Source organism: Carassius carassius, chromosome 9 (assembly GCF_963082965.1).
Source record: "Carassius carassius chromosome 9, fCarCar2.1, whole genome shotgun sequence".
Lineage (NCBI taxonomy): Eukaryota > Metazoa > Chordata > Actinopteri > Cypriniformes > Cyprinidae > Carassius > Carassius carassius.
Genome location: NC_081763.1, coordinates 18,093,207 through 18,118,591, shown reverse-complemented (window position 1 = coordinate 18,118,591; position 25,385 = coordinate 18,093,207). Strand labels below are relative to the sequence as shown.

The 25,385-nt window shown below is 38.5% G+C and overlaps 2 protein-coding genes and 1 pseudogene across 2 annotated transcripts in view; 1 reads left to right on the top strand and 2 right to left on the bottom strand.

The window, feature by feature from the left end:
* Nucleotides 1-635: 635 nt before the first annotated feature.
* LOC132149149 (perforin-1-like) lies at nucleotides 636-6,859 on the bottom strand. The gene is made up of 5 exons (XM_059558126.1): nucleotides 6,787-6,859; nucleotides 5,329-5,888; nucleotides 5,064-5,202; nucleotides 4,730-4,947; nucleotides 636-1,682 (listed from the first exon to the last, which is right to left on the bottom strand). Exons 2-5 carry the CDS (start codon nucleotides 5,841-5,843, stop codon nucleotides 815-817), a joined length of 1,740 nt encoding a protein of 579 aa, XP_059414109.1. The 5' UTR covers nucleotides 5,844-5,888; nucleotides 6,787-6,859; the 3' UTR covers nucleotides 636-814.
* A 456-nt stretch (nucleotides 6,860-7,315) lies between these two features.
* LOC132148744 (perforin-1-like) lies at nucleotides 7,316-10,630 on the bottom strand (annotated as a pseudogene).
* A 2,510-nt stretch (nucleotides 10,631-13,140) lies between these two features.
* Nucleotides 13,141-25,385, top strand: part of LOC132149136 (progestin and adipoQ receptor family member 4-like) — an 18,523-nt gene continuing 6,278 nt past the window's right edge. Inside the window, exon 1 of the mRNA XM_059558105.1 lies at nucleotides 13,141-14,659. Coding sequence (XP_059414088.1) covers nucleotides 14,494-14,659 — 166 coding nt within the window. The 5' untranslated portion in view covers nucleotides 13,141-14,493. The remainder of the gene's footprint in view (nucleotides 14,660-25,385) is intronic.

The following is a 25,385-nucleotide window of genomic DNA, read 5'->3' as shown; positions in this document are numbered from 1 at the left end:
TGAATTCTCATCCGTCTACAGGAAAACCACACAAAAAGCATCCGGTGTTAGACTGGTGAGACACCATTTAAGAGGAAACGAATCAGAGCCATTGTTAAAGGGATAGTTAACCCAAAAATTACATCCTGTCATCATTTACTCACTCTTGTGCAATTCCAAACCTGAAAAAGACATTATTTCTCAAAATGTCTGATTGGGGGTTTTTTGAGTACTAAACGATAAAAGTCAGTGGTGTCCAGTGTTGTATCGGACCCCATTTACTTTCATTTTATGGACAAAAACAGTTCAAAATATTATTCAAAATATCTTATTTTGTGTTGCACAGAAGAAAGTAAGTTATACAGGTTTGTAACATCATGAAGGTGAGTAAATGGCGACTGAATTATCATGAAAATTTTTTAACTATGAAAATTGGTCAGAAAAATAAAAATAAAACTCCAAGTGGAAAATTTGTTGCCTTTTGAACTTTTAATAACGCAAAGCATTGCATTTTTGGTTATAGACTGTTTTTACACACAATAAAATGAAGTATTGCCATAGTGACTCATAAAATTACATGTGAAGACTATGAAATGATGCTACTTATATTAATATTAATTTTAATTAAACAATGTGTAGAATGAAAGAGCATGTATACGATGTTTTGAAAAATTTGCAACTGCAATAAAGACATACGCAAGCATAATATGTATTACTCATCGTTTCCGAATTTGAGAAATATTAAAGAATTATATTAAATATGTTTTTCTAATAGTGATAAATAAAAGCGAGAATAAAGTTATATGCGCATAATAGGATCTGAAGCCAAAACTTGCTACAGAATAGTTTTAGCACTGTAATTTGTCTTTTGATATACATAAAGTCTGTCCAGAAGTACTCCCTTGCTCATCAGTATTTCTGCTGGCACAGGTCGTGCATTTCGAGATACATATGTCTTCTCCAGGTGAAAGTTCATGGGAGAACCGACATAGTTTGCGCAATAAGGACCAGACAAACTTGGGGCACATGTCACTTCTGTTTTGTAGAACAGCAGACCGTGATTTAAAGTGCAGAAATTGCTATTCTGACCTGCTTTTATGGGTACTTCACAGGTTCCCAGCAAATCATCGTTCCATTTATTATCTTCATCCCACACCTCGAGTTTTATCTTGTCATTCTCTGCCAGGACAACATCACCCAAATCAAAGGTTCTCCCCCAGTAGGGTGAGTTGTTATTTATGATCATATCAGTGCGGCCAACCTGAAGTTTATTTTTGTCAAACACTTTAACGTACCCATCGGTCTCTGTGGTCGTGTCACCCCACAGGTCTTGAGCCCTCACGATTGTGACCGTTACCCGAGAAAGTCCACGCTTAGATGGGCAGCAGTCTGGTGTGATCCCAGGATTGTTGTGACAAGTGCAGACACATGGGTTATTTGGGTTGGTTTTGACGCCGTCTTTGCAGTCGCTACAGTTCTTCAAAAGGGACTTTTCCAGGATGTAGTCATGGATGGCTTGGCGCAAGTGTTTGCGTACTGGATCTTTTTTGGAGATCAGCTCATGCAGGGACTCCAGAGAGTAAGAAAGCATGTCTGGGTTTTGTGGTAGAGACTCGAGCCATTCTTTGTAAGCTGATGGGTCTTTTCCTCCTGAGAATAAGAGCTCAGGTTCTGTAGTGTGACCTCCGGTCACCTCGGTCAGCCTTTGAATGAAAAACAATAATAATAACAATCATGTGTGACTTGCTGATTAGGTATACACTATTCAATTTTCTTTATTTCAGACCCATACATCCATGTCATTAAAATAAAAGTAAAGAAGGAACAAACATACATTTACATACGTCAAACACAAAAACAACAACAACAAAAAACATACAAACTTGAATTCCAGTGCTTCCAGAACAAGGAGGAATACCTTATGTCATTTAAGGCCATTATGATTGTATTTCTTGAGTCACTTAATCAACACATGAAACTATACATATAATTCTTTAAGGGGCTGTTTACACCTGGCCACTTCATGCGTTTTCTCAGATCGGATCGCTATCTGATTTATCAAAACGGTTCCATTTACACCTAGTCACATGAATGTGTTTTTGCGAAACGGATTTAAATCCGATCTTCAATTCCCGCGCTATATGCAGATTTAATGGAGTGCACGTCACCGAAAGCAACAAATATGAGCTGGATTTTATTGATCAGCAGCTAAAATTTCAAAATCAAAGACCGCAATAAGAGAGAGCGGCAACAGCACTGGTAAGATCATTTCGTTTCTCTACTATTAATGATGATGATTGTGTGTTAAGCGTTCGTAACTTACTTTCACTTTGATTTGCGATAGTTTGCACGTTGGTTTAATGAATATATGCTCAGCTTCTCATCTGGTGGTGCGTGTTCCAGTAGCGTCGTCATATCTGGCTATAACATTACATATAGCCTATAACACGCCCTCACACGTTTATTTTTTTAGCATTTTGGGGAGGAGTACAATTTACATATGTGGTTTTAACAACCAGATGCATTTACACTTGTCTAGTTTTGTCTGGAATGCGGCCCAGACCACCTCCTGAAGTGGTTTGAGCGATCGGATTCAAATCCGTCTCAAATGCGTTTCGGAGGGCATTTACACCTGGTCTTTTCACGATCGGATAGCTATCCGATCTGAGAAAACGCATGAAGTGGCCAGGTGTAAACGGCCCCTAAGACAACAAAGTATGAACAACATTAGATACGAACATTTGGCTTGCACTTATCCACCTTGAGAGCTTAAGCAGAATTCCTAATGCCTCATTAAATGCCACCTGAAGCTTTTTTTTTCAGCATTAGGCCTACTATAACTACACCACAAATGTGCCATATAAAAAGAAGCACAGTAAGCTTTAAAAAGTGCAATTTCAACATCATCTGTCCACATGTGAAATTTACGAGCCAACATATTTGCCGTTCCATATAACACAGCACTGGCGCTGTACATCGTCATCATAATTTAAATCATCTCTAATAATGTGACCCGGGTATTTTATTTTATTTTATTTACCACATTTAATACTTGGTCATGTATAGAAAAGGGGAAATTTCATTTGTCATCCTCTTTAGTTTTAACAGTCATAACCACCCTCTTTTTAGTATTACATTTGATATCATATTGCACACCATAGTTTAAACCTACATGAAGCAACTGTTGTAACCCAGCATTAAAAGGGGACAGAATAACTGAGTCATCTGTGTACATCAAAAGGTTGATAAGACTATCACCTATTACACATCCAGTTTTACATTCATTTAACTCCACAGAAAGATCATTCACGTACAAATTAAAAAGAAGCTGTTACAATGATCCACCTTGCCAGACCCCATTTGTCATATAAAAGGGTGTTGATACATTCCTGCTCCATCTGACTTGTATGGATTGATGTATATACCAGTATATACATGTAAAATCCTAATCAAATATGGGAAACCCCTCTGTCTGTTACTTTATAAACGGCTTAAAGTGATTAATTCAATCAAATCCCTTAGAGGCATCTAAAAAGCACTGTGAATTGTGCTCATTATATTAACCAACAGTGCCATGTTTCCTTTTACAACTAAACGGATTATACGTGGTTATCAAATATTATTTGAGCCTATCCATAATGATACACTCAAATACATTTGAAATGATATACTTGCTAAGGCAATTGGCCTATAATTGTCTATGCTAGATATTTTTCCAGTTTTATCTTTACGAACTGGCACTAATAAAATTGTAGATTCAGGTAACACAGTATGTATTAAAAAATCCTGTGAAAAACAAAACAAAGTCGTTACTAACTTCAGCAGGTCTAATTATCTCACCATCATCATTCGAAATATGACTTGCATCCAATTCTTGCCTCTCAACACATTTAAATATATCCTCGTAATATTTTCTCCTCTATTTAACAATCTTCTTAGCCCCAGCAACACCTTCAATATTAGCTGGCAACGGCACTTTAATATTATTAATAACCTTAACTTCTTTCCAAAATTCATACACATTATGGCTGAAATATCTTTGCCATTGAGTTTGCTCTCATGGTTGCCCTCATTTCTTCTTCTTAAATTTAGCATTTGTTTCTTTTTCTCATATTCTGGGCCACAGATTAAAATTCTTTCATAGTCAGTATTTTTGTCCTGTTTTCCGGTACAAATAACTAAACATTGCAACATGAAGATATATTTACTTTTAGAACAAAAAAAATGTGGTAAAAATTGTTTACTTAAAACAAGTAAAAATATCAATGCGGTAAGAAAAATGACTTTTTGTTTATGTTTATTTGTCTTACCCCATTGATATATTTTTTTAATCTCAGAAATGAGACTTACCTCATTGTGCTTCTTGAATAAAGGTCTCCTAATTTTTATATATATTTTTATATACATTTTTAGATATTTATACTGGAAAACAAGGCGAAACTACTGAATAAGAAATTCACTTTTTGCAATGTGGCTGATAACCAATAAAGGCTGATATTAAGATTCTGTACTGTTTTATATAAATAAATTACATTCAAAATATTAAAAAATAAATATAAAATAAAAAAAACAAACAAATTAAAATCAGTTGTTTTAAATGCTACAAGTGAAGTTAGGCACCACAACATTATAATTTACAGTATGAAAAATATAGGTTTCCTTAAGATTACATTTAGCAGTGTTATTTATTCATGTTTTTAAGGATTTACTGACAAGCTGAATAACAATAGACATCATAATTTAAACGCACCTGTCATTAAAGCGGCTGGAGAAGCTGCTTTTGCTCTCTGTTTTGTCCTTGTCTTCATTACAGTGCTTAGTTTCTGCTTTCATATCTACTTTGCCAAGAACGCTGGCACTTGCCTCCACATCCAAACATGTCTTCACTTCATCAGTACTTAAGCCCTGCAGAGCGGTCTCACACTGTCTGATACTGGTCACAGAGTTTACACTTCCACCAAGAGTTACCTGGCAAAACAAAAAAGTAACAGACACTACTGATGAATGATTTGGATGGCAATGCATTTGGGGCCTTTGTAATCCATACATGTGAAGAAAATTGTAGAGGATAAAAATAGAATTACCTTAGTGATGTAATGGGTTCCATAGGTGTTAATGAACTTGTAAAAACGTTTTTTGAAATTAAGATTGTATATCTTAGGAAGCTCCTTCACAGAGCGCTTGAACTCAGGATGGAGAACAGGCAGGTTGGAGACCCTGTAGCTGGAGGTAGATATGGAAATGTCAGAAGAAACAGGAGAATATTGCATAATATGACTCTTTTCTTTCATTTATCATGAATACAAAGTATTCAGTATTCAAGGAGCAATGGAAGCTGGTATGTCACACCTGTAAAATGAACAGGAAACACTTTGACTGGCAAAATTGTACTTGTCTTTTTTGGTCTTCTCCATTGAGTACTCGGCAAGCTTCGATTTAGTTCCAGCCAAAATGAATTTTCCCCCTGTATTTTGGTCAGTTTCTATACCCAAATTTGCACCCCAGTTGTTCTCAATGGAGGAAGTGCTGGAGCTGACCAGTTCCTCACTGGATTGGTACAGGGAACTTGATACTTGAATGCTGCACTTCTTGCTGGCTCTCCAGTCTACCACAGATGTAGGAAGCTTTTGATTTGCTCCTTCCATGTAGGGGTTCTTGCAAAGAGAGCATGATTTATCATTTTGCCTCCAGACATTCATGTCAATGACAAAAGCTCCCTTGCGCTGCATCTTGGTCACATCGTATCCTTCTCCGGCCAGGTTGGAGCCGGGGGCGAAGTTTACTTCTGCACATTCATTTGGTTTACCTTTAGTGCATGACTGCACGATGGGCAGAAAGAAATAAATAACAAGCCCGGCCCACATTACTGCAAAATGGATTCAGATAAGGTGTATGGATGCTCTTCTTTCCTATTGGAAAAAAAACATGAAAATTATGTATTTTTTATTTTATTTTATTCATATACTAATTTATTTTTATTGAAACTTGAAATAACAGTACAACATTGCACATTCAATGGTGACAAAAAAAGGACTAAATTACAAGAATTACAGTCTCAGATCTTCCCACTCAAAATTCTACATTATTATGAAGACAATTACCCACATCTATCTACAATAAATTCAATAAATAAAATAAACAACTTCCTCACTTCAAAATTTAACAAATAAAAATATGTTTTGATATTTAATATCTTTAAATAATAATACTTTTAAAGTCCGGTCTCTAAAACGTCACTAATTTTTTAAATATTAACAGGACTGTCATAACAGGATGGACGTCATTAGCAGCAAGTTTTTTTTAAATGTTTATTAACAGTGTGTTGCACATAAACATGATGGAAAAATGTTATTATATTGTATAGTAGTTAAGATTATGGAATTTGTGAGAACATTTAGTGGGTCTTGCCTATGGGCATCATACGGAATAATATTTAAGAAGAACAAATTTCAGTTACTATTTAATTAAATTATTATTACTATTATTTAAAAGTAACAAAACCCTCATAGTAATCATAATGTTAAAAAAAATGACTGTCATAACAGGATGCATGCCTTGTGCTGCAGGTTTTTTAATGAAAGTGTGCTGCACATGAACATGATGGAATATGTTATATATTGTATATAGCAGTAGTTAGGATTATGACAATTTAGTGGATCTCATCTACAGGGATCATGAGGAATAATATTACAAAATAACACATTTCAGTTGCTTATTTCCTTTGCAATACATTACAGGCATAACAAGCTTAAGCAGCAAGAAATAATCACTGTGTCTTTAAAAGGTGATGTAAAATTCTATTCTTACCTTGAGCTACTCTGTTTTATCCAGCAGGCATTTGTGAGTGATGTGTGAAAGGGGCGATATGTAGGAAATAAACCTTAACTTGTGGGTGGGCTTTACCGTTATGTGCTACCAATAAAAAAAATACACTCATTGTGGGCTGGGTGAGGGTACGCTTTTCAGTTCAGAGGAATTACGTGGTCTTAAATGGCCACTGCAGAGCTGAATATACTCTGTGGTGATACACTCTAGACATTTGAGCATTCATTTAAACGTTGACCTGTGCATTGTTAAAACAGCTGCATGTAGTCATAGACCTTGACCGTAGAACTAAATTAGTCAAATCAAAACTTTACTAAATGTTAATGTGTCTCAGTCTTGCTGTTTGTCAGATTGTTCCTCTTGTGGCATTAAACCTCCTACACACTTTTCACAGTTCGGCACCCTAACGACCAAAAATGACATGAATCACTTAGAAGAATAAGTTAACTTGCTCTTTTCATAATTCATTTATTAACCCCAAAAATCTGCATGCAAGTAATTGCAAAGCATGCTAAGAGTATAGCGAAAACCCACAGAACACATCAAAGATCTGATAATCAGAAAGAAAAGGCCGGGCGTGTTGTGACATGTATAACTTCTCTAGATGGGAGGGCACATACTCTTTGCATGAGGAGCAAGCTAAACTAGGACCACAAGTTATAGCTGTCTTATAGTACAGCAAACCATGGTCAAGTCGACAGAAGTCACTTTTTACTCAAGCTTTTAGTTGTTTGCTGCTGAGATCAAACTTCTGGCTTCAGGTTGGTGAGTTTTGGTTCCAAATCAATGATGTTTTCCCTAGCAAGACCTTATGATTTCTCAGGACCTTTACATACCCATCGGTCTGTGAGGTGTAACTTCCCCATAGACCTGTCACCTTCATCACAGTTACACTAATCTGAGCAAGTCCACGCTGTGCAGGGCAGCAGTTTGCTTTTACTCAAGGGTTGATATGACAGCTGCACTTAAAGGGCTCTTTGGGGTTAGTTCCAATACTGGCGTTGCAAGGTATAGAGCAGTTCCTCCAAAGTAGTATGTAGTCACAAATGGCTCGGCGTAATTGCTCATATTTTGGGTTTTTGACTGGCAGCAACATATGTAGTGGCTTCAGTGAAAACAAAATTACGTTCAGTTTTTCAGGCAATGAGCCATATCTGATGTGACCAACATTTTCCTTACACAGTGCAACACATCTCCTTCACATAGAGTTGTTCAGGTTGTTGATTGTGACTTGTGGAATGTTGGTCCACTCCTCTTCAGTGGCTGTGCGAAGTTGCTGGATGTTTGCAGGAACTGGAACACACTGTGGTATACGTCGATCCAGAGCATCCGAAACATGCTCAGCGTGACATATCCGGTGAGTATGTTGGCCATGTAAGAACTGGGATGTTTTCAGCTTCCAGGAATTGTGTACAGATCCTTGCAACATAGGGCTGTGCATTATCATGCTGCAACATGAGGTTATGGTCGTGGATGAATGGCGCAAAAATGGGCCCCAGGATCTCGTCACCATATCAAAATGCCATCAATAAAATGCACCTGTGTTCGTTGTCCATAACACATGCTTGCCCATACCATAACCCCACCGCCATCATGGGCCGCTCGATCCACGACATTGACATCAGCAAACTCACACGACGCCATAAACGCTGTCTGCCATCTGCCCTGAACAGTGAGAACACCTCTCCAAAGTGCCAGATGCCATCGAATATCAGCATTTGCCCACTCAAGTCGGTTACAACGAAGAACTGCAGTCAGGACAAGACCCCGATGAGGACGACGAGCATGCAGATGAGCTTCCCTGAGACGGTTTCTGACAGTTTGTGCAGAAATTCTTTGGCAAACCAACTGTTGCCGCAGCTGGTGTGGTTAAATGTGGTCTGTGGTTGGATGTACTGCCAAATTCTCTGAAACGCTTTTGGAGACGGCTTATAGTAGAGAAATGAACATTCAGTTAATGGGCAACAGCTCTGGTGGACATTCCTGCAGTCAGCTTGCCAATTTCACACTACCTCAAAACATCTGTGGCATTGTGCTGTGTGATAAAACTGCACATTTTTGAGTGACCTTTTATTGTGGCCAGCCCAAGGCACATCTGTACAATAATCATTATGTCATCTTGATATGCCACACCTGTGAGGTGGATTGATTATCTCGGCAAAGGAGAAGTGATCACTAACACAGATTTAGACAGATTTTTGAACAATATTTGAGAGAAATAGGCCTTTTGTGTACATAGAAAAAGTCTATGAACTTTGAGTTCAGCTCATGAAAAATGGGGGCAAAAACAAAAGTGTTGTGTTCATAATTTTGTTCAGTGTATATTAAATTATATTATATTATATTAATCAAAGAACAATAGAATATATATGTGACCCGTGCTGGCAAAATGAGTTGGCATGCGCACGGACTAATTCTGATTATTTTTAATAACAAAGATAATATTAAAAAATAGCTATATTGTGATTATTAATATAGTAGTTATTATTATGAAAATAAATTGAGGAAAATATGCAGTGTTACTAGGTGATTTTGCTTTGGAACCTTCAGAATACTTTAAATTTTTCTCAAAATTGACTTTGCTGTCTCTATCGAATTGAAACAGGTGTAGCTCATTCATTCTTTATTTTTCAGATTCCAACAAATCATACATAATTTTGAAGAAAGAAAATAAAAAATTGTAAAATATTGTGAAAATTATATATATACATATATAGGCTTGAAATACCTTATAAAATAAGACACATTAAGTGCCTTTACCAGAATTTGATAAACAGTTGCAATTTTTTGTCTTTGCTCTGTTTAGAGTGATGGTACGCTGTGTCTATGCTGATCCTCCCCATTACACTTGCAGATGCCTCAACGTCCAGACATGATTTGATCTCATCCATCCTGAGGTCCTGTAGAGTAGCCATGCATTGTTTGACACTGGTCACAGATTGCACTGCTCCACCGAGTTTCACCTGTAGAACAGATTACAAACAACAGAGACATATATGCGACAGACTGAGACAAATAGCACACACTGATCTTGATATATTTTGGATTACCTGGACAATGTAATGTGTGACAAACTTTTTAACAAGTCACAAGTAGCTTTCTTTTGTTTGGTTGTCATATGTCTCTGGAAGCTTTATAAAATCATAGCTTAGTTCCTGATGAAGAGGAGCTTGGCTTCTAATGCCGTAGCTAAAGACAGTAGTGCATTGTGCTGCACATACAGTCAATACATACATACATACAGCACATAAACCATGACATATCACACCAACTGACTAATATATGATAAGTCTTACCTGTAGTGTTTACAGGATGTAGACTGTTTAATGAAGCTGAACTTGTCCTTTTTGGTCTTTGCCATCGAATACTCAGTGAGTTTGGAGTTAGTTCCAGCCAACATCAGTGACATCCTGCTTAGAATGTTGCCAATTTCCAGGCCGACTTTCCAGTTGTTCTCTACGGTGGAACTGACCAGCGACTCGCTGGACTCATAAACGGAGCGGGATTATGACCTTCTGCAGTTTTGGGTGGCCCTCCAGTAAATGACAGACACCAGGAGCTTCTGCTTTTTGTCCTGCATGAATGGGTTTTTGCACAGGTTACACGTGTTGTTCTTGAGCTGCCACTTACTCATGTCGATGATCAAAGTGCCAAGGCGTTGCATCTAAGTTATGTTGAAACCCTCTCCAGCCAAGTCAGATCCTGGCACGAAATTAGCATCTTGATACTCTGCCCAAAAAGCTTCTTTACCCCAAAAGCATGCTGGGCTGGTTGGAGGAGGAACGTACAAAAGAAGCCCAGACCACAGGATAACTAGAGGAATCATTTGGATGTTACCCTGCTGTGATATACCTAAATCAGAAAGTAAAGTTGAAAAAAAATACATTAATATTGTTCACTTCGGTGCATACATTAGTATATAATGTTCTTTGCTGATACTGGTTTTAATCACAAACTTTGTGATTTGATTGGTGTATCCTAGACCATTCCTTATGTAGAAATGCACTAACTATAAAATAAGTTTTATGTTTATAATGAATAGGCAGGCTAGATTTTAGCAGTTTAACTTTCACTATGATATTGTTCTAAAGCAAAATCGATAGAATAAGGTTAATGCTGTTAGTGCTTCAGCATCATCAACATTTTTTATTATTCTTTTAACAAAAAAAGTTTAAAGATATTAATTTAGATATTATTATCAGTCAATAAACTCAGATTAACAATGAAGTGAGTAAGTTTAGGTTATTTTTCACTTACCTACAAAGTTTTTTTTAAACACAAATAATCTAAGAGCGCTCAGCATGCAGACTGAAAAGTATCTGTGCTGTGCTCATTTATGTACCACATGTGTCCAGCCTCTGCAATGGACAGGTACAAGAACATTCACACTTCGGTGATAACTGACTCATCATGTGTGAAAGAATGTGTAAAAGGGTGGAATGTGTGTGAAAACTGTTGCTTGACATCAAGGGATGTGGTTTAACTTCAGCAAACCAGATAGATGATGTTTACTTGATACCTTAAAAAATAAGACACATTAAGAGCCTATACCAGAATTTGATGGAGACATTCACATAATGATTATGCAGAACTTAACAAACTGAGAAAACAAGCTGATAGAAATCAAACTCTAAACATAGATGTTTGTCACTTAAAACAGCCCTTTCAGGTGGAAGTTTTTCTACTTGTTTTTAAAGCTCTACATTTTGTACTGCCAACTCAAATCTGTTAATAACGCAAACAGTATATTATTACATGCATGATGCATGTTTTTAAGCTAAATTGAATGCAAACATATAAGGCAAACTGTATATATTTGTTTGTGTCACTTCTCCATTTTTAACATTATCACCTCAGTTCACTAGTTTGTTTTAAATTAAGTGTTACAAATACAATGACTTGTTTGCAGATTTAGTCAAAAGAGGTCACAGGCCCAGATGCTGATAAAGATTGTGGTCTGCATGGTTTGGTCTGGGCATCATGACTCAAACTTTTCACATCAGTGGTTGGAAATTTTAATTTAGGGATGTGTTATATTGTGTTGCTTTAGTAACATGGATATTAAAATACTAAAGAAATTAATAGATTTTGAACTGCATACATAGTCATACTGTTGATGAACAACGCTAAAATAAACGTGCAAGGAAACAAAATACATTAAATGAATTAGAAACTCTTTACCAAACAACTTGAAACTTAAGCATGTGAACAGCTTTACTGAATCTTTTATTCAATCGCCTAAAACAGATTTATGCTAGAATGTATTTTCACTTACAAAAAGTTAAAGGCTCGTTATACAGAATAATAGGCCTACAGAAAACTTAAAGCTCATTGAATGTCATTATGCCATCTGCAGTTGGAGACAGGGGTCTGCAGAGCCCCACACTTGTACTTGTTGGCGTTATGATTTAGTGAAAGGAAGTCCGAATTTTCTGCAAATCGTTTTTTTTAACTGATCGTATCAAAGAACCGGTTAAAATCAGTGATTAATTTACGTCATCATCATGTGGTTTCTGGCGTCATGGTAAGTTATACATTTCAACAGCCAAAGCTAACCTATATATAGGTGTATTTTTCTTGTTTATTACGCTTCTTATTACGCTAATTGTGTTTTAATTCATGTTGGTATTAATTTCATGTGTCCAATTTAGCTGCAGGTATGATCAGCGCTTAAACCAAAATTAAAGAATCTAAATATATTTTGCATTTACAATAAACTGATACTAAAATTCCTTTAAATATCCTGTCTGAATCTTAATGAAATGTCTAGTAGGGCTAAACTGTCAAAATCAAATACTCAGTAGGCTACAGTCCAAATCGGCTCATTACGAATCGCACCAATGACTCGATTCGTAAGAGAATCATTTAGTTCGAATTATGAACGATTCGTTCAAACTCGACTTTGTTCAACAAATTCATTGGAAAGTTCCGACTCGTTCAGAATCGGATATCTCTACTTTTGAGTTATCATTATTAAAAAAAAAAAAAAAAATACTATCAGTGTAGACACAATGGGTGTCAAATAGACTATTTTATGTCATCCTTATATATATATATAGTTACATATATATAGCCTATTAATGGAAAAATAATATCTAAAAGGCACAAATTGAAACCATCCTGTCCTCGTGCTACCCCCAGTTCGTCCCAGTTGGTCCAGACTGGATTAGAGCAATGCAGGATCAGCGGACAATAAGGAGCGAAGGCCGGGCAGCTGCGCCCCTCCACCAGCCGCATGTTCCCGCACACCGGTATCAGTTAGCCCGTGAGAAATGCGCCGCTGAATGTAGGGGATATTAACCTTTTTTGGCTTAGCCGCTTATCAGAAACGGCTGAAATCACTGCAAGCTAGCAGCAACATCACTTGGCAGTACAGGGGAGACGTGTTCCTGTGAGCTGAGCTGACCACCACGTACATTCCCCTCCGTTCGCTGGATGACAAATGCCAAGCCTACGGATGGATATTTTGGTCGGAGCAGGGGGGATCGCAGGAATGCGCGTGTCGCTGTTTGGGAAAAAACTGGTTGTGATGTTTAACTGCTGCTAAGACATTGACTGTGAATCTCGTGTGTTCTTGCAGTCGGCACAATCAAGGTGAAGGAAGCTAGCCCGTTAGCTCTCGAGCTATCCGGGTAGTGTGAGACAGTGAACAGAAAACGCATTGAATGCGTTTGATATCGTTATTGTTAAAATGAAAAAGCAAAGCACATGACAAGCGTGCGCACTTTTTCTTTGCAAGCTGCACTTCCTTATTGGACAATAGTGCTCGTCACTTATAAGGAGCGGATGCCAGGGGATGCTTGATATTCTGGGGGAAAACTTGACATAGCCTATCTATGAGAATTTTATAATATAGCTTTTTTCCCCTTTTACATCCGCTGAATATGTTAATATTAACCCCCATGTCATATTAGTGAGTGACTACTTATGATCGGTGCCAGGCAATATTGTCCTATCATCACTACATTAAACTCGTTCTGGTAGCCTATTTCTTTACTCTCAAAACACACCTGCTTCGTTCAGGTCCTTTAAATGAGTCTTGTATCAGGTTCTTGCAAACACATGGGTCTTAGAGAGCGCTGGTAGTTTAAATCAGAGCGAATGCCGAAGCTCTGGACGGACAGATGATGATGGTGATGATTCATTCACACACTACGGGAATATGAGAAAGTTACTCTCGGCTTGACCGAGCACACGGCTCCGCGTTCACGAAATCCCTGCTATTCCCGATGGTGAAATTATTAGTCGGCGGCTGTTTGATGAGCAGCAAACGAAAGCCACCTCTCCTCGGGTTGCCTCTGGAGTCGAGCTGACAGAAGCTGGTGTGGGGTTTGTTTGAAAGGCTGGAGCAGGGTGTGACCGCACTTCGTTTAAATGTTACATGCCGCACTGTATATATCAGCGAAGCTCACTATGAAAGCAGCCTGGAATTTCTACGTCAATCCGTGCGGATGACGCCGCCACCGCCAATGTTGGAAAACAAAACGTCGCTGAGGCAAAAGTTCCTTTTTCAAATTCTTTCGGCTAAAGAGCAGGTCTGTTAGCCATGTAGCTGGCTGCACATGACCGGGCTGGACTTCTCCGACTAATGTCTAGGGTGTCGAATATTTTTTTAGTCTGTGTTGTGCGTGGAAGTGTAGATGTATAGTGCAGTTATTTTTAGCTTCGTCGTGACTGTTTCTAGTTGCTATGGCATTTTTAAACGGCCCCAGACTGCTGGACTGGGCAAACTCTCCTCCACATTTACAGTTCAACAAATATGTCCTGACTGGCTATAGACCCATCTCCTCCGTCCAGGAGTGTATCAGGAGTCTCTTCTATCTGCACAATGAGCTGGGGAACATCTACACACACGGTGAGTGAGAGAGCCTATTGCTTCAAAAGAGGAAGCTGACAGTGCCCTCTCTCTTTATGTGCTTTTGTTACAAGTCACCGGCTTCACTTTTTGTGTCATGTTTTTAACTTTATATATATATATATATATATATATATATATATATATATATATATATACTTATAATAAATTATTATTAATGAATTGCATTACTTCAATCATGTCCATATGAGTTTTGCCCATCCTGGCTACTTAGGTCTTATCAGTATTTGTATTTGTATTATCCATTTATAGCTAGGCCTAAACCTCATTTAAGATCAGTGTTGCTCTACCACCAGACACAGGAAATGGTTAATATTTCCTACTTGAGCACTGTGTGTTGTAATTGCAACTTACTAGCTCTTTCAGGAAACTACATGTTATAATGAAAAAAAAAAATTTATTTACATTCTTGTTGGTCTAAACACATAATACTTTCTTACTTGTCTCTTTCATGCAGCAACATTTTCCTCATTCATTGTCAAGCCTCAAAAAGTCTCAAGTGTGGCATGTGAACTCGATAATATTTGCTCACTAAGCAACTTCAACTGCTTTCATGAAATTGGAAGACTTGAAAAATAGTGTATGAGTCTTGTGCATAAATGTTGTGATTAAATGACAATGATTTTGTGTCCTTTTTTTATTTGAAACTTCAGTCATCATTGAATGGAAAAGACAATAGATTCTTCAAAATATCTCCATCAAAAGAAAGTCAATCTTACAGGGTTGGAGCTACATGACAGGGATGAAGCTATGATGACAGAATTGTCTTTTTTTTTTCTTTTTCTTTTGAAAAACCATCCATTTAAATTATTATACATCTACTCCATGAAATGCAAAGTTATGCATCTTTTACTGAACTCTCCATCCCATTTTGTTGCTGTGTACGTCACTATGCACATAATTAATTGTTTGTCAATAACTAAAGGAGTTATCTTGTTAAGTAAAATATCACATATGCAGTGAGCAGTAGTTGTCAAGAGGAGATATAAAAACGTAAAATCAGTCATAAAGGTCAACTCCAAAGGAATTTCCACTCGTAAACATGTAGGCTAAATTGCAGTCCTGTGTGGAATCAGCAAGCTGGGTCATGTGGTTGCCTGCAGGTATACTGTCTTACATACACTTTCCTTCCAAGAAACTGCCATGTGGACTGGTAAAACATTGTTGGTACTACTTTATATTGTTTTGATACCAAATGACACACTCAAGGTCCGTGCACTGAGTCCAAAATTTTTAATGTGTTTTTTGATGTTAGTCATTGTAAAGATTTGTCACACACCAAAACATATATGAAAACACATAAAATTGAACCCGATCTGGATTTTTCTATGATGGACATCGTTTTGGACGAGAATTTCAGACACTGTGTGTAAGGACCTACAGTGTGCAAGGTTTCTGTGTGTGACAAATTTTTAGGATGATGAATACGAAAATATGCATACGCATAAGAACATTTTGGACTCCATGTGCAAGGACCCATTTATGAAAACCTAAGAAGAACGCGTGCATCTGTGCACTGCACTCTCAAAGTGTGTTCTCAAGCCAATGCTGTGGTTCAGAGTATATTCAAGAGTGTTCTGGCCCACTGTAGTCAAGTAAGCAGAAATTAGATATTTGAAATGAATGACACAGCTTAACCTGACCCGAAAGATGACTTTGCTGTAGGGAGCTGCACCTGGTTGCCTTTTTCTAAGTGGAAATAAAGAGACATTTATTCTCTATTAATTATACATTTAAATAAATATAAATTTTTTATAAATACATAAACTAAACTAACTCTATGTGTACTATTTGGATTGGTAAAATACCTCCTTTTGGAGTTTGTAAGACAAGGTGACAACAAAGACTAATGAATAGGCCTTTCGCAATAATCAATATATTGACTTATCGTGCAATATATGTACATGACCTCAATCATTCTTGGTGACACAATATATTGCACATTATATGTCATCATGTTTTGTACATTCCAATTCCGCCTGTGTTTTTCAGCTTCTCGTACACAGCTTGGTATAGTCATGAGGTGCTAGTTCAAATAAAAAAAAATGCAAAAAAAAAGTTTCATCTGCAGATATGGTCTTGTTTAGGAACCTGTGCCTTTGTGCATAGACATCTGACTGCTGAGTAGTGATTGTGTTTTTCAGCAACAGTGTGCACCCTTAATTAACAGAGAAAAGAAGGTCAGGGTAAAATTTGTAGATTGAAAAATCTCCATTCTAGTTCTTTGTGCATTTTATCTTTTTTCCTACTTGTAACTTTGCACTTTTTGTTAGAAAATGATTATTTACATTTTATTCAGGTTTTTTAATTTCCATGATCTGAATATTCAAAAAATTTGGAACTGTGTAGGCCCTCTTTTTTTTATGGGTTACATTGTATATTCAGTGGCATAAAATAAATGTCTTTAAATGACAATAATATAGCTTATCGCATTTATTTCTGGGGCAATATATCCCACAACAAAAAGTTGTTATCGTGACAGGCCTACTGATGAATGAAAATCTATTGTGCATATTGTCAATTTGTTTTTGGTTTTTACATAGGGCGATTTCCATTCTTGCATTTGAACGCTATACTGAGGTGCATGCTCCCTTCACTGTGTTTGCTTTGTGCTCAAGTATTTGTGTTTGACTTTGCATGGTATGTATGCACAATTATGTTTGCATGCCATGTCTTCAGAGCAACATTTGATGTACTTCATATCCACCTGTAACATCTGCTGTTTGAAACTGCTTTTTTCTGCCTCTTCTTGAAACATGACTATGACTTGTAATCATTACTAGTCTGTTTCTGGTCTAACTACTTTAGATGTGTTTCTGGCCTGTGGGCTTCTTTAAACCACATGCTGTTTTTCTTAAGGCCACTAATCGGCTATGATCTGACTGCAGACTCCTGCATAAATCGATTGACACTTGCACATAAACCACTGAATTGGTCAAGGCACAGCTCACTCAGTAATGGAGAAAAATGTATCCCCATGCTGTCGAAAGACAAAAGTTATTTTAAGAAATGTCTCTTTTCTTGTTGTCCACACAATAAATTTAAAGGGGTCGTATGATGTGATTAAATTTTTTCCTTTCTCTTGGTGCACAAACAAGATCTGTAAAGTTGCAAAGACTAAAGTCTCAAATCCAAAGAGATATTTATAAAAGTTGACACGTCCACGCCCCCCTAAAACGGCTCATTTAAACACGCCCCCACATGTCTACATCACTCTTTGGGAAGATTTGCAAAAACGGTGCCCAAATATTCACACAAAGAAAGAAGGCGTACCTTTTATTGTCACTGTTGCTGCGGGTGCCACTTCGACCATAATTAGACCATGAGCTTGACCATGTAAAAATCAACGCGTTTCAGAAGGCAGAGGTGAAACAATAATGTACATTATGTGGAAAATAATGTGTTTTTAACCTTAAACCTCATGAACACATTTCATTACACCAAATACACAAAATAATGTTCCTTTTAGCAACATCATATGACCCCTTTAAGCGGGACTCAACATCAAAAACATCATACAGGTTTGGGGTGACATAAGGGTAAGAAATTATGATAGAATCTTATTTTGGGTGCTTTGTCATGCTTTGTTAAATGATGATTATTAGATGAAAATTTTTTCATTTTGTCAAGTTGAAATTATGACAGAGTCATATTCAGGATATGAAAAGTCTAAATTATGACAAAAAGAGAATTTGTACATCATAGTTATGACTTTACATCTCTGGTCATAATTATGACTTGCATTATTTTGTCTTATGTGGTGGAATTTTTTTTTTACCTGACTAAGATGAATCATGTTACACTGGGGGAATGACAGGGGCTTAGAGAGAAAAAGAGTTTCACAAACAAGAAGACTGTCTAACAGTCTTTTCTTGTACTTCTTTGAGTCACTAGTAAAAAGTAGGGGTGTGCACAAAAAGTTGAATATTCAATCTGTAATTATTATTGGAAAAATAAAAACACTTTACTACGTTTTGGTTTGCTGGCGCTAAAGGGGTGATTGATTGCGATTTTCACTTTTTAATGCTAGTTTGTAATGTTGCTGTTTGAGCATAAACAATATCTGCAAAGTTGCAGCGCTGAAAGTTCAATGCAAATGGAGATTTCGTCTTTTAAAATTCTGGCAGTTTAATCCCTACAAAAATGGCTGGTAAGGGACTACAATGAGCTTCTCCCGGGTCCGTTATGTCACAAAGCCAGATAACCAATAGAGATAGAGAAGGGGAAGAGAAAACTAGGGGTACACGTAAAAATCGGTGCATATATGAATCGCGATTCTGTTTTCTAACTATTCTAATGGATTCACAAGTTTCAAGTGTTCTAAAGCAGCGGTTCAGTTGTTTCATAAAAATATTTTTTATGTTGACAACTTGCAGTTACTGAATTTGTTCATTCAATATAAAATTTTACGTTTTCACTGTCTCAACTATAGTTTGTAAGTTGAGGTGTTGAATCAATTCAATAGCAATATCACGTTCTCAACATCACTTATTGCAAGATCTCGTCATCATTCTCGTGAAGGCCATTGCAGACAGAAGACAGTCGTCACCCATTTTGGTCAGCTTCTCCACAAAGTTTGGAAATTTTCTCAGAATACAACTTTAGTAAGTAAAATATGTGTATTTATTGGCTTAACGTGTAAAATTACATATGTTGTCTAAGAAGAGTAAGTATGGTTTAAAGAGTCATATTTTCTAATTGTATGTTCGTTTCGCGGCTCTCAAAATACAGGCGGTTCCAAAGTATTTTCCATAAAAATATTAAAACAAATGTTCTCCCATACTGGGCTGAACTTATATGGAGAACGATAAAAATACAGTTTGGTATGTATTATTTTAGCCCAGTGCTGCGTTAGAGACCGTTCAAACAGAGCGTGAGACGGAGCGCAATGGATCACTAACTGCGGGAATTTATATATAAAAAAAGGAACGGTAACACTTTAGAATAAGGTTCCATTAGTTAATGTTAGTTAATGTATTAATTAACATGAACAAACAATGAACAATACATTTATTACTGTATTTATTAATCTTTGTTAAAGTTAGTTAACGAAAATAGCTAATTCACAGTGCATTAACTAATGCTAACAAGCACAACTTTTGATTTGAATAATGCATTAATAAATGTTGAAATTAACATTAACTAAAATAAATAAATGCTGTAGAAGGATTGTTCTTGCTTTTTTCATGTTAACTAACATTAACTAATGGAACCTTATTCTAAAGTGTTACCAAAGGAACTTCTTTCAACTTGACAGTGTAAAGACGTCCATCAGAATATACATAGATTAAAAATTTGGGGAAAGAAAAAAAACAAGATTACTACTCAAACTTTTCTGCATGTTATAAGGGAAACGAATGAGCACCTCCCTCAGTTCTTTTGGAGCGTGTTAACTTAAGATTACATTTGATATTGCTGACATAAACTTGGTACAGATGAAGTTCTTAAGGTAATGTTACAAACTCTTCTTTCGGTTTTTCTGAAGTAGTCATTCAAGTGCCTCACCAGAACCCATTGTAATGCTGCGTGAATATACAGTCATAAGTAAATTGCATGCGTTCAAAACAATAGGTTTTAGAATAACAGTAATAATAGCATAGCTATATCTTGTATAAATAGCCATACACTAAGGATAGACACAAATGTGTTAAATTTCCTTTTATTTTGTTATAATTCTGTGTTGCGTAATTTAAAAGCATCGTCTCGATAGAAAAGTTTGTCTTTGGTAATTAAAACAAACTTGTCATTACATTTGACTTTCTCTGTAAATATTTATTTATATATTTATGTTTATTATTTTACAGTGTTTTAACAGGTTTCAGAAAGAAAATTCAGAAGATTTTCAGAAGAAATCTTGGTGATCTGGGGTTGTAACACATTGTGGAGTTGTGTACTGTTAGACTATCTGGGACTTTTCAACAGAAAGAAACTCATTCAGGTTAAAAACAACTTCAGGCTTAGTAAATTACAATTTTTTTTTTTTGGGTGAACCCTTTAAGAAAATTTAGACATTTGCATTGGAAAACAGCTTCAAAATTTAGAGAACATATTCCTTGAATTTTCTAGAATTGGTATTTAAAACGTCTTTATAAAGTCTTGAATTTATCTTCATAAACGACTGTCACCACAGCGCACGATTGGCATTCAGCGCGCAGCGAGTTCTTTCCGCTGCGGCGCGACTGTGTCGCTCAAACACTGTCAAAAGATGCTTGGTCATATGGCCTCAGCATCTCCGGTTCTGCGGCTGGGCCTGCTCCGCATGCGCCCCCTGCAGTTCTGGCTGAAGGCTCGGGTGCCGCGCAGAGCGTGGGCGTCTGGCCCGCTGCATTTCAAGGTCGATCAGAGCTGTGTTGTGGCTCTAGCACCTTGGACAGCGAGCGGCTGGTACCGATCAGGTGTAAGCCTGGGGACTTCCCCGAGTGTGAAAATGGTGTTGACAGACGCCTCCACTTCGGGATGGGGAGCGCTGCTCGAAGGCAGACCGTCCTTTGACCTATGGTCAGAACGGGAAAAGCTCCATCATATCAACTGCCTGGAAATGCTGGCAGTGGAGAACGCGCTGACGCGCTTTTGTCCCCATATCAAGGATCACCACGTCGTAGTCCGTTCGGACAACATGTCCGTGGTGTCCTACATAAATCGCCAGGGCGGTCTCGGGTCCCGAAACCTGTACAGGCTGACGGAACGCCTCCTGATTTGGGCTCAACGCAACGTGCGCTCGCTGAGAGCAGTGCATGTGCCTGGACTGCAGAATCTGGGTCCAGACAGGCTGTCCAGAGGCAATGTCCCTACGGGCGTATGGTCTCTACACCCGCAAACAGTTCGGCTGTTGTGGGAGAGATTTGGCATGGCGGAGGTGGACCTCTTTGCGTCCCACGAAAACGCTCACTGCCCCGCGTTCTTTTCCAAGAACGAAAGCGCGCTGTCACGGAAATGGCCGTGCTGCCCGCTTTATGGGTTCCCTCCCGTCTCCCTCCTTCCGCAGGTGATAGAACGGGTGAGAGAAACGAGATGTTCAATACTGCTTGTGGCACCTCTTTGGAAGAACCAACCATGGTTCCCAGATTTGATGCAATTAGCAGATGTCGCCCCATGGCCGGTACCGTTGAGGAGAGATCTCCTCTCGCAGGCCAGGGGCTCGATTTGGCACCCTCAACCGGAGTTGTGGTCCCTCCATGTATGGGCACTCAACGGTTACCCGCTGATCTCGCAGTGGGAGTGCTAAATACCATCACTCAGGCTAGAGCTCCATCGACACGACATCTGTATGCCTCGAAGTGGTCGGTGTTCTCCAGCTGGTGCACAGCTCGAGGTTATTCACCCCTTAGTTGTGAGGTGACGGAGGTCCTCTCCTTCCTACAGGAGCTGTTGGATAAGGGCAGAGCCCCATCCACGCTCAAAGTTTATGTGGCGGCCATCGCGGCGTTTTCTGAAACGGCGTCCGGTCAGTCAATAGGAAGGAACGATTTAGTCATCCGGTTCCTCAGAGGAGCTAGGAGGCTGAATCCTCCCAGACCTCCGTCAGTCCCTATGTGGGACCTCGCGGCGGTTTTGGAGGCCTTGAAGGGTCCCCCTTTTGAGCCTATCTAATCGGTTAGCCTTCAGCATCTGTCGTTCAAGACAGTATTCTTGTTGGCTCTCGCTTCTGTGAAGCGTGTGGGTGATTTGCACGCGCTCTCAGTGAGCCAGTCGTGCTTGGAGTTTGGGCCCAATGACTCAAGGGTCATACTCAAACCTAGGCACGGTTATGTGCCGAAATCCCTCAACACACCGTTTCGGGCTCAGGTTATTGCCCTGCCGGTGTCAGGGGAGGATGGAGACTCGAGTCTTCTTTGCCCTGTCAGGGTTTTAAGAGCTTATGTGTCTCGCTCTGCTGCCTTTCGGCAGACGGAGCAGCTATTTGTCTCGTTCGGTGGACGTTCCAAAGGAATGGCTGTTTCGAGACAGACTCTATCCAGATGGATAGTTGACGCCATAGCGTTAGCTTACGCTTCCAGGGGCCTTCAGTGCCCGTTGGGCGTCAGAGCACACTCCACAAGAGGCGTCGCCTCGTCGTGGGCGTGGTCTACTGGGATCTCCTTGCAGGATATATGTATGGCGGCGGGTTGGGCCTCGCCGTCTACATTTATCAGGTTCTATAACCTGGAGGTTCCCGCCTTGCAAGCAAGGCTGCTATCGGTATAGAAGAATCAGGGCCCTGAGGGGAATTCTTAATTCATGAGCGCTGTGCGCTGCCGACTGTTATATGGGCAGTATTGCGTAAGACCCGCATTGCCACATTGGTCAGGCCTTGCCTCGGCTGTGTGATGTCATATTGCCGCATCTACGGATGCTGCTAGATATGGGACGGAGGGCTTTCCCCCTTTTCTGTCCCGGACTCTCTGTGAGTCCCTCAGGTGACTGTGCACTGTAAATCCTGGGCGTTGCTTCAGGTTTATTGGTGTGTGATCCCTGCGCGCACGGCGTTTTACATCGGGTTCCCGTAGCGTCTTAGCTAAGACGCAGTACGAGAGAGCTCTCGTAAGAGAACGTACTCGGTTACTAAACGTAACCTCGGTTCTCTCTAGAAGAGCGAACGAGTACTGCGTTCTCTGCCGTGCGTACAATTCACTCTGGTTCGCCTCGGCGATGAAATAAATCAGGTGAGTCAGCCTTTTCGAGCTCCTTTTATAGGTTGGGCCACACCCGTTTCGGCGGGTGATGTTGCATCAGCCTGCGCTCGATAGGCTGTGCAGTTGCCGCAGAACAAGCCAATGAGCGAGCGAGCCGTCTCGCCTATGGCTGTGTACTGCTGCAAATGCGCTTTACAAAAATACAAAATTAAGGATAATTTTTTGCTTCAGTATTTCGTGAAAAGAGACTTTTCCCGTAGCGTAGCGTCTTAGCTAAGACGCAGTACTCGTTCGCTCTTCTAGAGAGAACCGAGGTTACGTTTAGTAACCGAGTACGTTTTATGTGCACTTTCTAGGTATTGTGTCTGAAGAGAAACAACATTGTTTGCATTTGAAAAACATTGTATACATGCTAGTTCATGTAATTTATGTACCTGGATTGATTGTTAAGGCCTCTTTGCTGCAAGAAATGAACCAAATGGTAAATAAAAATACGAGTAAGATCTCGAAACATCTTAATACAGTGCGAGTATATTATTATGCTTCCACGTATCATGAATAAAACTCTCGAATGAATAAAACTTTCGAATCGGCCCGCTTAAATGTCTGATTCTTCAGGCACCAACGTTAGCAAGCAAAAAAAAAAAAAAAACGAGTGAGATTATTCAAACGGCTACCGCGTCAGCACAGACATCAAATACACAATTTCAAACTAATGTTATTCAACAATGCTAAACGTTACTCTTTAATCAAACTGAAGACGTTATAAATGTACGTTAATGTTGCCAGAGAAGACAAATCTTTATACAGTATATGCTCCCACATGTCGGGAATGGCACTTCAAATTAGACTATCAACAATCTCGTTTCTGCGGTTTGACTTGCGATGAAGTTCAGAAAAATGGTGAACCTATGAAAAATGTCTAAAGTCTTACCTCTAACTGCGTTTTCTGTCGAGTCTGGACTCTGGAGTCGGCTGGCTTGGCTTTGCTGCTTCACGCGCACGCACGCGGTGTCGGCGGTGACAGTTGACATTAGCAGGCTACTAGAGAAAACTCCGGCTAGTGCACCAACAGACACATCACATACACAATTCCAATTTAATTTTTATTCAACAATGCTATGCTTCTCTAAACTGATGACGTTATCGAATGTTGCCAGATTAGAAAATCGATCAAAATTATGCACAATTTTTTTTTGGTAATAAAATGAACACAAGACACGAGTTTACTAGGAAGTGTCCCGCTATTTTACCTCTCTCTCTCTCAGTGCACTCTTGAACAAAATAATAATAAATAATGAATTAGTTGAACAAATAGTTAACTTGACTAGAGTAAACTGTGAAAATAAATCAGCAAAGTTACCTTTCTGAAGTTAAAATTCCAATGAAAGTGTGGAATCTAGCTTTTCAGCTTTCCATGGCTGGGAAAAAAAAATCCTCTAAATTGCTGTATTGTGATTCACAGAAAAAATATTTTTACTGTAGAATTTTCCCGCCATTGAAAATTGACCATGATGCTTTGCAGATCTACAGTAACATGCTGTATACAGGTTTTACAGTAAGCATTTGCCCGTTTTACAGTAATAATGCTGTGAAAACTACAGAAATTTGTTACAGTGAAGTTAAAAAAAAATAAAAAAAAATCCTAGTTGACACAACATGATTTAGGTTGACTGGACTAGAAAATAGTAGTCAAGTCAACTTAAACGTTTTACCTGGACTAATTCCACTCTAATGGGAAGTTGTTTCAACAAGAAATATGTTGTCAAGATAAAAAATGTTTAGGCAGCGTGGTAACAAAGTATTTTTAGTTGACTCAAATTATTTTTTATAGTCTCTCATTCAGATTGTCAGATCAGCTCCAACAAACTGTTCCATTTATACACTTATTTTTACATGAGAAGGGTTATACATGGACGTTTGTACAGTACTTTGCTGTGCGGTATTAAAGCTTTAATCAGAATAAAACCGTATATTAAGAGCTAACAGAAGCAGTAGCATTTACAAACAACAGTGAAAGTATGAGACAGCAACAAACAAACATACCATTAAGAGCCATGCTTGCAGAGGATCTGCGCGATCCTCTTCATTAA